Consider the following 12,961-nt stretch of genomic DNA (forward strand, 5'->3'; position numbering starts at 1 on the left):
GTGGGAGCACACCACCGTTATGCAATTCAGTCTGTGAATCCTGCACTGTCTTATGTGCCATTCAGGCTTTTCCTGCTGTCGTCCCTAAAAAAAAGGCAATTCTGCCAAAAATACATGTGGGTCATGACCTGCAGAAACAGGACTTTGGCTTCAGGCTCCTGTTGTGTCCAGGCAAAGCAGGCACCAGCCTGGTGTCCCCGGGGTGTGGGTGGTTGGAGGGATAGGAGCTCTGATCCCACAGAGCCACGTTTTTAACTCTAGTTGAAGCATCACGGAGCTCCAGTCCAATTAATTCTAATGATCCCAGAGAGAACACAGTGCTCTGCTCCTGCCCTCCTCGTGCTTTCTGCCAGCATAACGGTGGGTGCCTGGAAAATATCAAGTTGGATGTGATAAATATTTAACTGTGCTTCAACAATCTGTTTCCCTCCCTGGAGGGATGCTTCCCTGCTTTTTTTTTTTTTTTTTTCCCCCCAGTGTATAGTACTTCTCCCTGAGAGTTGCTGCTTTTATTTGCCAGCTCTGAGCTGCAGTCCAGGGCTGTGCTGGAGTTTGTTTGCCCCTGTTGTTTGCCAAGGTGGTTGTTGCTGGAGAAAACTCATTTGTGCTGTATAGAGGTTCCCTTTGGGTGCCTGGGAATGGGAGCAGCTCTCTGGTACTGGTGATTCTGTGACCCAAAAGACACCGCTGTGGACATGGGGCTCTGTGGGTTTTTGGATGGAAGATGTTTTTGCTGGTGTTAACAAGGCTTTGCTGTCTGTGTGCTGGGGAAACAGCTGGGAGAGGAACTTGTGTTGGCTAGGGAGATGATTTTGCTCTATCAACAAAAAGTTTGGGGTTTTACTGCCATGACTCAGGATGGCTTGTGGGGACATGTGGAGCTGGATGTACCCACTGCCTCTTGCTGACAAACCTGTGTAGCACAGGTCAAGTGTTAGTCAGGGATTTTTGAGTGGGGGAGAGGGCAGAGAGTTTTTTTTTATGGTGGAAATTGGAAGTTTCTGCTGTTTTTTCCATCTGTGAGATATTCCATCTCCCCACAGCCTCTTATCTGCATGGGGGTGATGCTGCATTGATGCTGTGGCAGCATTGTGAGTCCCAATGTTCATTGCCTCAAGCAACACTGTAATTACTGGGCACGACTGCAGCAATCTCCGATGTCACAGTGGTGCCTTGTGGGCCCAGCAGGCCTCAGTTTGCTGTGGATCTGAGTCTGCTCCCTTTTCTGGAGCTGGGACAGAGCTCTTTGCCTGCACCTTTCTCTTGCAGCTGCTTCTCTGTCCAGCAAAAGGTGGGAGTAGAGTTGCTGCCTCTGTGGGATGTGGTGGGTTATGGTGTGGCAAAGGGGAAGAGCAGGATTTGGGGGTCTTATGATCCCAGCAGGTAGGGGAGGAAGGGAATCATTGCCTAAGGCTGGAGGAAGTTCTAGACATGCAGTGTGGTGAAGGTTGGGGAGAGGTGGACCCTCTCCAGCACCCACTGGGCTGCCACAGCCTCCATCCTCCAGCCTCACTGTGCTCAGGGAGGGACACTGCTGAGCCAGCCTGTCCCATGCTTTAAGCCTTAATTTCATCATTTCAGTTGAAATTATTTTTTGAAAGATTTCCATGAAAAACATAACTTGACTGTAAGAGAAGGCAGGATGAGGAGATAACACTTACCAGAAGTTGTTTGTAGAGCATTCACCCTTCTTCCCCCCCACATCACCACCAAACAAAAATCTGGTTTTGGAAAGGAAGAAACCTCCAGAGTGCTTGATGCAAGTAATTTCCCATCAGAGGCTGCTAACCTTAGCTGTGGTTTGGCATTGGCATCAGACTAACTGCTTTTATCTGCTGGAGCTCTCTGAGAATGACGGTGGTTCTTGGTCCCTCTCGTCCCTGGGAACTGCCTGTTGGGCACCAAGTGCCTCTTGCCACAGGTGTTTGTCCCTGTTGCCTCATCTTCTGCTGTGATAATGCCTTTTTGGAAATTTAAAAAGCAACTTTTGGTGATTGTATTTCATTCATATAGGTCTTGGAGGCTTCCAATAAGGAATGCATAAATCCCTGCAGCTGGGATGGGGTCCTGCTGGAGACTCTTTGGTGGTGCTGAGGGCCACATCCTCCTTTACCATTCTGGTGATAAGAGGAGAGGTGGGGTGCAAGTGGGACTAGTGCAGGGCAGAGGGACAAGAGGGGAAGAAGAAGCTGTCCTGCAGGGCTTGGCAGGTGACAGTCATGTGTCTGACAGATCAGAAACACGCAGGGCCGGTTACGTGGACAGGCCAGGGGTGGTTTAGGGGAGGATGACGAGGTTATCTTGGGAGTGTCAGCTTGTCTGGGCTTGCAGGCCAGTTAGATACTGCTTTGTGGTGTGTGTGTGTGTGTGTATAAATTCCCTCCTAGCTGGAATCTCGTGGGGATGGCTGACGCAGCAGCATGCCTGTGCTGCAGGGGTTGGCTACAGTGGGTCAGATGCCGTGGCATCTTCACTGCTGTGTGTTAACAGCAGCTTGGAGATGGCAGCATCCTGACCCAGCTTGCTGGAGACCATTTGCCACAGCTGGAGGAGATATTCCCTCTTGCTGCACTCATCTCTCCTGCAGGAGATTGTTTCCTATTAAAAGTAGCAAAGGGTAAATACACTGCATGATGGAGGTATATTTTGCTGTAGGATGGAGGTTCTTGGTTTACTTGGCGTAGGAGTGGGAAAGTTGAGGCTTGAGAGGGAGGTGATGGAGCAGCAAAGATTGCAGCCCCTGGGATGGCCCCTCTGAATCAGTCCTGAACGTTATGGGCATGGCTGCAGGGGTGTGTTGTGCTGAAGGCATGAGGATGTCTTTGCAGCTCGTCACTAAAAATGACGTGGCTCTTTTGCTGAGAGCCAGATGTGCTCACCGTCAAGGCTTTTGAAGAAAGCTGCTCTGCATAGTTAAAAATCCCCTGCTGCTGCAGACTGCTTGGTTTCTCTCCTGACATGCTGCCAAGTTGCACCTCAGCCAAAGATGAGATGATCTCGTGCTGATACGTGGCTTCAGCTGCTCTTTGTCATCTTCCAAGCACCTTTGAAAGGTGCTCTGGGGTAGGTGACAGGTCCAGCCCCACGTGCCTGTTTGTAAAACCCTGTGCCTGCACCCAGAAGATCCCTGCTGGCATAGAGCAGGGCAATTTGTGTGTGTGTGTGTGTGCACGTGTGCTCAGCTGACCTTAGAGGTTTCCCTGCTCTCCCCACAAGTAGAATCCTCCACCCCGTGTGGAATCCACACCCGTTTCACCCACAGTGCTCCCTGCCCACTGCCATCCCCTGCCCACTGCTGACTTCGTGGTCAGTGAAAACTGATGTAATGGTGCAGAAAGGAGGGTGTGAGTGTCAGGGGGTGGGTGCTGATGCTGCTGGGGACCAGCCTGGACATGTAGCAGGCTCTGCACTCTGCTCTGGTTGTCCTTCCAGCAGCACCTGTTCTCTTAAAGGCTGGATGGACGCAGCTGCAGGCTGCCTTAAGGCTGCCAAAAGAGAAGGATGTAGTGAGTGGTTTAGATCTTCTGCTTCTACAGCTCCCTGTGTTCAGTCTTTATTAGCATCTGCAGCCTGTTTGCCCCTGGGTTTTGGTTGATCCCTGTGGTTGTTTGGCTGTGTGAGCACTGTTGCCTCAAGCATCAGTGGTGAGCACTAGGTGCCAGAGGACAGCTGGCACCGGCCAGGGCTGGGGTTGCCCTCGGAGCCCAGGATACCTGCAGGGCTGTGCTGTGGCTGTGCTGCCTTTTGTGCTCTGCAGACTCCGCTTTCTTGCCCAAGAGCAGCTTTTTGCAAGTATTAATTACACCTTGTCCCTACCTGCTTTCTTGAAGGACACCTGCGTGGTGAGAGTGAAGCAGAGACTGGAGGAGGTGCCTCTAGAAATCGCCAGGCAGAAATTGTGGGTGAATTTATAATTGAAACTCTTATCAGCCTTGCGTGTGATTTCCTAAGGTGCTAGAAAACTGCTCAGCTTTTCCTCCAGCAGCTCCCTTGTACGTGTGATTTCTTTGTGTCTGTTCCAGGTAGGGGCAAAAGTTTACCCTTAATTTTGGATCCACAAAAGATTTCATGTTCAGTAACTGTGGGTTTCCCCATGGGGTTTTACAGACTCAGCCCAGCGAGGGAAACCGTGTGTAACCGTCACAGGGACGGGAGCCAGCGTGTGTTTCTCTTGATCTCAAACAGGCTTGAGGTTTCTCACGTCTCCTTCCAGCTCCTCTCCACGTGTCGCGCTGCTCCTTTCCCCAAAACACGGATATGAGGCTCCTTCTTCCGGGATAGAGGGGATTCTCATAATTTGATTCTTTCTTATTTAAATGGAAATGGTTCTCGAAAGCCCTGAACGTGCCCCACGAGAGCTGCAGGCTGATCTGCACTGAGTCACAGCCTGTGGGCTCTTGAGCCAGGACATGAGCCGGATGCATTGGGACCAGCCCATCTGCAGAGACTTCTGCCTTCCTGGGACGGACTGGCAGCTCTTTAGTCCAGCTTTAATAGGAAAAGCCTGCAAAGCTCACTTCCCTGAACACTGGAAAAAATTCAGTGCAGTAGGTGGAGGCGAGAGAGTGACAAAAGGAGGGGAAAGAAGATAAATCCCACCCAAAGGGCGCAGAGGAGTGAGGCTGTGCCCTTCCTGCAGGGGCCACGTGGGACCGTGGTGATGAAACTCTTCTGAGCTGTTGGGCACACCTCCTGTGGAGCCCCTGCCTTTCCCCGGCAAGAATCAAAGCTGGCCTGTGGGTGCTGGGCAAGTCCACCACAAAATAGGTGTTTTCCTCATGCAGAGTTGATGCAGCCCCAGATGAGAGCCCTAGTGGGAGGATGGTGCAGGGGGATGCTGGTCCAGCCTTTAATTGGCGGTGGGATTTGTGACCTTTGCAGCAGGGAGTGTGGAGGAACAAAGAAAAGAAATGTTTGCAAGTGATTTCTGCAAAATGTGGAGGTTAGCAAGTATGTGGTGCTTATCTGTCTATCTATCTTTAAAGAGTATATGTATCTTTTAAATTCCTAAACGAGTGAGCAAGAGGAGCTGATCCCTGTTGCCCAGCACAGAGCTTGGTCTCAAGAAAGTCCTGTCCGAAGCCTCTGGGGCCAGGGAAGCACCTGGGGTCAGTCTCTGGTTTCTGCCACTCTCCCCAGGCAGGCAGCTGTGGACACCGAGGCTTTTCTTGGTTTTTTTCCCCCCTCCATAAATTCCATTTTCAGAGCAGGTGCCTGGTCTGTCTGACGTCATTTGCAGAGATGAAATCACTCTGTCCCTGCCCAAAGTAAATTGGAGGGAGGATGGTAGAAAGCTAAATTATTTTTAAAGTTTTTTTAAAAAGAATTGCATTAGAAGCAGAGAAGGGAATTCTTTGCTTTCTTGCCAAATTTACAGAGTTTTGAGGACACCTGGAAGTACTTGAATGACGCCAATTTGGATAGAAAAAGTGTCTATTGACTCTGGAGTTGAGTTACCGCTGACAACTGAAAAGTCAAATGACTTTTCCTTTCTCACTGTGCCTCTTGTCAAGCTGATCTATTCCAAGGACAGTTTGAGTTTTCCTTCCCCTCAGGAAACTGTCCTCAGCAGGTCGCATCAATTCCAAATAGATTTGATTTTGTTTTTTCATGGCTTTGCCTATGGAGTGAGAAATCAGAGGGCAAGGAGCGATGCTTTGGGAAGGGCAGGGAGATAGACACAGGTGATGGTAGTTCTCTCTTGCTTTTTCTCTAGGCTTTCTTATGGCATGCACTTTGCTTTTCTCTTAGAGTTGTCTCCTTTGCCTTCTCCTAACAATCCCAGCATCAGGGCTGGGATTCCTTCCATACCTTTGTCTCACGGTGTCATGCCAGTGTCTGCAGCTGACTTGGCGCAACCTGTGCTGGTCCCACGCGGCAGCTGGTGGACATCCTTGGTGTGTCCACATTGGCACTGTGCTGCAGCTGATCTTTAATGAGGTGCAGCCTCAGCTGCTTCTTTTTCTGGGAGAAGGTCCAGTTGGAGTGATGGATGCAAAAAGGGCAGTGTCTAGGCCTATGTCTCCATTCCCAGAGGGTGCTTGGCCTGGCCCTCGGCTCAGTGCCTGCTCTGAAGAGATGCCCCTGTGACCATCACCCCCTTTGCACCAGGGTTTGCACAAGCTCTGGTGTGAAGCAGCACAGCCTGGGGCATGTGTGTGGCATGTCTTGTAGTATCACCATGTGAGTGCCACCATCTGGGGTTTTTCAGCTTTGTTACACGAGTCTGGTTGTCTGGTCACATGTGGTTTCTCGGTGTGGAGTCTGTGTCATGGGGCTGCAGGAGTGCCAACTGTCACGTGGGACAAAACACAAAATCAAACGCATTTTCCAGCCCTCAGGGTTGTGCAGGTAACCTAAAAATACAACTGGAATGTGACTGGGCGGTGACATCCTCCCGGAGCTGCCAGCAGAGCCGTCGCGGCGTTATCTGTCCAGTGCACGGAGCCCGGGTGTGGCTGCAAGCCCCAGAGGTGGCCGTGCCAATGTTGGCTCTGATGGCTGTGGCTAATTTGCCTGTCCCCCAACCCCTGCGTGGGTACCAGGGGGTTTCATCCTTCTCCCTTGCATCAGTCTCACCCAGCCCCAGTGGCACCATTGGTGTGGCATCTTGCTCTGCTGGAGGACAGAGCCCTGTGTGGTGTTGTGATTGATCATCCCCAAGCACCATCCGAGGGGATGGGTGAGATAACCCTGTTCCCTTTCCAGCTGGATTTGGTTCAAAGGCTCTATATTAAAACAGAGCTGCAGAGTTTCCAGGCTGTGTGTCCTGTACATGGCTTGGGCACGTGGGGCTTTCCCATGGGATGTGCACCTCATGTGGAAAGATGAGTGCATCCCGGGCTTAGGGCAGGGGCTGTGTGCAGCCAGGGAAACTGCACAATTCCTGGCTGGATGGTGAGATGTGGTGGGCATCAGGCAGTGTGGTGCTGAGATGGTGCAGCTTTTGTCTGATCAGAGGAAATGAGGTATGCCATGAAAATCACCCCCTCCCCTTGGTTAGGCAGCAGCTCTTCTTTCAGGACAGGTGAAGTCGTTAACTTTTTGCTCAATCCCAAACACGCTTACGAGAAGTTCCTCTCCGGCCCCAAATGGGACATTTCTCTTCTGTTGCTCATGGCAAAGCAGCTTGTCTCCATCCCCAGTCTGTGGCTGTGGTGGTGACCTGGCCTTAATCAAAGTGGCCTTGGGAGAGGCTGGCTGTCCACAGGGGAAGGGTGGGGAGAGGGGCCCAGCATTGGCAGGGCACCGTTTGAGCTCTTTGCTGTTTTTAAGGGTGTGCTCTTCCACTTATTCAAGCCAGCCCACTGGCAAGAGGCTGCTGGGAGGGATGGGAGCCATGGGAGCCATCCTTGTCCTGGCTCTACCCTGGTGTGCCTGACCCTGTGGCAAGTGCCTGACTTCTCCCTATGGCAGGATTTGCTCCTGCAGCTTCCCTCACCTGTCATGGGGTCACATCTCAGCACTGAGGTGTGGGAAGGCTTCATGATCACCAGTGAATCACTCAATGCCTTTTGTTCCTCTGGGATTACCTGTGGCCTATAAAGAATTGGGTAATTAATGGCAAATGGTGTGCATTGGGATATTTCAACTGTGCTGGCAGACTTTTGAAAGAGCTGCCAATGGTGAAACTTGAAAGGATGCTTGAGTTTGTTTCTGTTTCTTTTCTTTTTTTGGTGTGTTTGTTTTTTTTAAAGATGCTTTTGAGATGTTGGGAAGCTCTGCTTTATACCACCCCTGGTCCTCAGGCACTGAAACCCAACAGGACTAATTCAAAGGAAATCATGTTTCCCATCCCACACGCTGGGTTAGGCACTTTCTGCTCCAAAGCAGCTCTGACTCTGTGGGTGTCTGTAAAGCTCCTTGAGTGTCTATGTCTGGGTCAGGGGGAATTAGGTGTTGAGAGAGTTAGTGATGGGAGGGCATGGCAGCATTGCTGTCCCCAGGAGTGCCAGGGACGGGTGCTGGTGGCTCTTGGTGCCATCTGCAGTAGCAGCTCCTGCGTCAGCATCCTTTATGTGCTGATGATCTGTGCTTGAAACTATACCCTGGGAGTGGAGATGAGCCTGAGAAAATACCTTCCGCAGTCCTTGTGGGGCTTACATAAACACTATTTAAAATTAGAGCCACTCATTATGTTGGTATGTGCGTTTACCTTGACCTCTGACTTTTCAGGCTGCAAGTGTGCGTGGCCCTGCAGTGCCTGGAGTCGGGGGAGAGCTCAGGAGCAAAGCACAGGCACATTTTCTATAATTAGTGTAAGGTAAAGAAGCTGGTACAGCATCTCCCCTCCAGGCTGACAGGGAAATCGAAACAAAACTGCAGCCTGTCAAACCCCAGCCTGGCTTTGATCAGGAGCATCAGCGCTGGCTTCTGCTGGGCTGGTTCCGAGGGAAAGGGGAAGAGCAGCGATACTTTGCCACAGCTTCTCTTGCATGCATTTGCAGAGAAACAAATGCTTTTATTTCCCCATGCCTTTGTCTCTCTGCTATTTCCCAGCCAAATCCACGCAACGATTTATATTTTGCTACCAGAGATGCCATCTCTGTTGTCACCCTGGAATAGCTGCTCAGCTCCGTGCCGATATTGTCATGGAAGAATATTTCTAACTATTTGTTGTGGTAATAGTTGTTAGTGGCAGAGCAATTAGCCTGTCACCTGCAGCACAACGAAATGTGACCTCTTTCCATCCCAGCACCTCCTTGGTGCCCAAACCAGCGAGCCTGGGCTCTGCTCTGCCCTGCTGGCTGTTGGCAGGGCTGTCCCCGCTCCGGTGGGATGCGTGGGGAGGGGGATTGGAGGAGGCAGGAGCAGGCTCTGCCTCCCTGCGTGCAGGCTGGGTTTGAATGGTTTGTCGGAAGAAAACACGTCCCACTGGGATCCACTGTGGCAATCCAGTGTTTCAGTGGCTCCCCAGGCTGGAGTTGGCTCCACACCAGTTTCCTGTTGACGTCATCTGCTATTTCGCTGCTGCAGTTTTTACAACTGTTGAGCTTTCAAGGGTAATCGGAGCTGGGACCGGACAGCCTCGGCAGCTGCCGATGAGGGGACGCGGCACTATCTTCCCCAACTCCCCCCGCTTGCTTTCCCTGCTGCTCCCAGCCCCAGGGACCCCCAGGAGCTGGGGACTCCGGGCAAGGAGAGCTGCGTGAAGCCAGCGAGTGCTTCGGGCCATGCATTCCCACTGAAAAGAATCATCGGTGCTTGCAAGAAGTGCTTGTGTTGGATCCCGCGGGAATTTTTTTCCCCCTCCCTCCTCCAGTCCGCCCCCATCCCTCTCTTCTGCCAGGCGTGCCGGCACTGCTCTTCATTTCTGGGAAACCATGGACAAGAAGCAAGGTAGATGTTGCAACTTCCAAAACACGTGGTGGGGGAGAGCAAAGGGCTGATTTTGGTGCTAAAAGGGCTGTGTAACTTTTTGGGGTCAATCCATGCAGTTTTGCTTCTTTCTCTTTGCTTGGACAGGGGGTCGGTGTTTGCAGCTGGGATGTATTTTTAAATTGCTGAAAGCTTGCATGTTTTATGTGGGGTTAAAACTCTGGCATCTTAATTGTAAAAAAAATAAAATCTAGCATGGCTAAAGGAAACTATGCAGAGGGTAAAGCTAGCTCCTGGCTCCAGTTTGAGTTGCATTCCTGGGACACAGGGTTTTCCAGCAGCTCTTGCATGGCTGTCCCCTGCTAAAAAACCTGTTGCATGGGAAAAGTGGGTGCCCACAGCCCCAGCAGGCAGGAGCTCTGATTCAGCACAGGCTGACAGGTTGTTTTGGGGCTGCAAGGGGCTTTTTTTGCATCGTGTTTTTTTCCTGCTCCCGCTGGCTGCTTTTGCAGAAGTGAGGAGCGCGGGGCAGCGATGACCTGCAGGAGCCCCTCTGCAGCAGGACCTCAGCACGCCGATGAGTGATGGCTTTCGGCAGGTTGAGAGCCCTTTTTCCACTTCCACAGATAGCTTTTTCCACTCTCAACAGTGGAAAATAGCACAAAGTGTGCCTATGGCTCTCGTGACCAAAGCACCCAAATTCCCCTCTCTGCTTTGCACCCTGCCTTGAATTTCTTTTTTTTTTTTTTTTGGTCTTGATGGTTTTTTTGGTCCAGCTCTTTCTTTGCAACAGGGCTGGGATCCACCCTCCACACTTCTGCCCTGGCCATAGCATTTGACTCTCCTCCTTGGATCGAGGAGAAGCAGGATGCATCCAAACCTTTTCCCCAGCACTAACAAAGCAGGGAGCAACCTTCTGTGCAGCAACCGTCCCCAGGACTTCACCTGGGCCTGCAACCAGAGCGCTGGGGAGGCAGTGGAGAGGCTTAATTTCAAAGGTCGACTCAGGCAAATAGTTTTATTTACAGTTCTTTAGATTGTCCTCTTCGTTTCTCTCCGCCCACGCCAGCGGAGTGGGAAGGATAAACCTCCCTGGGAGAGGTGCAACTTAATAGGGTGAAGTTGGTGGTGGCAAAGATGAGGATTCCGGTGTTGAATTAAGCAGTTCCAGGAAACGTCTGTGGTGATTCTTAACTGGTGGAGGTTATAGCATGAGAAAAAATGTTGCTAGACTTTTTTTTTTTTCTTTAGGAGGAAATGGTTCCTTTCTTAGCATAAAGGATGCAGTTACATGCCTGCAGCATCACGTGGGTTACAATCCGTCCACACCAGGAACTTCTGTCAGCTAATTTTCCCCTGCCTGGGTGCAGGGTGCTCTGCAGCCCCTTCTGCTGCCTGGAGCAGTTCCCTGCCCTCCCATGGGCTCGGGGCTCGCAGCAGAGCCTTGAGGCTTGCAGGGGTAGCTGGTGTGTGTCCCCAGATCGCTTTGTCCTGCTGCTGCCTCTTTGCTCGTGTGGAGGCATCTTTTGTACTTGGAGACATCCCTCTTGCAAGAACCTAGTGCTTTGGGAAACTGGAGTGTTTCCAGGATTTTCAGGTGACATAAGCCCTTGTGCACATTCTAGCAATTCCTGCACCTTCCCTACCAGGATCCCAAACGTGGGAGAGATCGTGCCAAATCCCAAGTGTGGGAGAGGCAGTGCTGGGGCCTTGCTGGTGGGAAGGAGCTGACAGCAGCTGCCTGTGGGGGCTAAAGACAGATGCCGCCCTGGGATGTACTCAGGGCTGAAGGGCTTGAATTGCAGGGTTGTGCCATGCCCATCCCACTGCCTTTCTGCATTTTTTTTTTTCTTCTCCTCCTTAGTCCTGCCTCCACTCTTACTCACTCTGAACAGGGCATGGGCTTTCCTTGGGATGTTGTAGAGGCGCTGCTGCCACAAGCAGCAGAAGAAGCTTGCAGCAAGGAGGAGTTTTGGGCCAGCCTGCAGGGTGCTGGAAATCTCGTGGCAAATTTTGGGAGTGCCTGTTATGGCTCTCTCAAATGAATCCAATGATGAATCCATGCTCTGCCTTGGCTCCTGTGCTGCAGGGCAGCATCCTGGGTGATTTTATTCCTGCAGGCATGGGCTGAGCTGGGTTTTCCGTTGGCGTAGGTGGCCCAGGCAGAGCCTGGGAGTGGTGGCAGAATACCTCCGGTTTAATCGGTGCTTTTTCAGGTTGGAGCTAGGAAATACTTTTCAGGGCTAGGCAGTTCAGGGTGGGAAGGGGATGGTTGCTGACACTGGTGGTACCATGTTGGGAAGTCAGGGATGATAGTTTGGAGGCACAGGGAAGCAGGCTGATGTGCAAGGTGCCTGCTAGAGCAGAATTCATGGCCAATGCATAGAGGCATTAAATGACTCTGTACAGAGCAGAGGGTTTGTAATGGACAATCTCCGTATCTCTTGCTGCCCCACTCATCCATGCTGCAAATCCTCCTGCCGTGGAGCTTGGGCTCCACGGGACGATGCACCCCTGGGATTCCTGACCCCAGGCTGGTTGCTCCCAGCTCACTCTGGCCTGGCCCTTGCAGGAAGGGCTGATGCCTGGCTCGAGCAGCCTGTGGACCCTGCTCCTGCCCCGTGAGTCACCGCCGCGGCCGCGATGCCAGGGGAGCCAGCGGCACAGAAGGCGCTTTGTGCCGGGTGTGCAGGGTTACTATGGCAATTGGGGAGAGGGAGAGCAAACAGATGGAGCAAAATCCCAGCCAGGATGGGGGTATTTCAGGGCTTCGTGTAGAGGTCTGGCTGGGAGCTGCTGGGGAGGCTCTGTGCAAACCAGAAGCCAGTCTGAGTTTTGGAGCAGGTCATGGAGGAGAAATGCATGGTGCAAGGCTTCGACTTGACAGTGAGCTAAATCCGTCCCCCTGGATGGCATGGGATGTGTGTCCGTGGTGAGCTCCTCAACTTGCCTGCATGAAGAACTCAGGGGACCCTGGTTTTTAGGTTCTGTGCTCAGCCTCCCACGCTGAGTAGCAAGAGGCTGAGTGTGGGAAGGGGAGGCATTTCTGAACCCAAGGACAACATCTTTCCTTTGCCTCTGTTTTGTGTTTGTTCCTGGTGCTACTTAACTGGGTATTTTGCAAAGTGCCATCAGTGTGAGTGTGGGACTACTCAGAGTGCCCCTTCTGACACTGCTGGGGGGGCTGTGGGGAAGGGAAGCTTTGCAGGCTCACGAATTAAAAGCTGTGATTGCTGTGACATGCTTGGGTTTCCAGAGGTGGTTTCCATCCAAGTGGGATCAGTTTGGGGTGGAGTGGCTTGATGACTGGTTTCACTGAGCTGGAAGTTCTCAAATCATTCATAGGAACTGTGCTGGTTCCACAACTTACAGGCTGACCCTGATGCAGGAAAAGTGGCAGATAAGAGGGAGCTATGGATTGATCCATGCTGATTCCCTTTGCAGAACAACTTTTACCTGCAGCCTCAGTAAGGTTTGCATTTAGGGAAGGACAGGACTGGAAAAGTGAGTTCCGGGCACCTGTTTTCTCTTGGAGCTGGCAGGGAACAGGAATGGGGATGGAAGCTGTCAGGGCTAGGAACATGCTGGGCATGTGTTGTCCTTCTGTCTCGCTGCAGCTGCAGGAGCTCTCACATGGTGCTGC

At 51.9% G+C, this 12,961-nt stretch overlaps 1 protein-coding gene across 1 annotated transcript in view; it reads left to right on the forward strand.

The window, feature by feature from the left end:
- The first annotated feature begins 9,323 nt into the window (after positions 1-9,323).
- Positions 9,324-12,961, forward strand: part of MAP2K3 (mitogen-activated protein kinase kinase 3) — a 16,302-nt gene continuing 12,664 nt past the window's right edge. Inside the window, exon 1 of the mRNA XM_009079920.1 lies at positions 9,324-9,339. Within this exon, the coding sequence (XP_009078168.1) occupies positions 9,324-9,339 (16 nt within the window). The remainder of the gene's footprint in view (positions 9,340-12,961) is intronic.

This window comes from Acanthisitta chloris, unplaced genomic scaffold, assembly GCF_000695815.1.
Source record: "Acanthisitta chloris isolate BGI_N310 unplaced genomic scaffold, ASM69581v1 scaffold29888, whole genome shotgun sequence".
Classification (NCBI taxonomy): Eukaryota; Metazoa; Chordata; class Aves; order Passeriformes; family Acanthisittidae; genus Acanthisitta; species Acanthisitta chloris.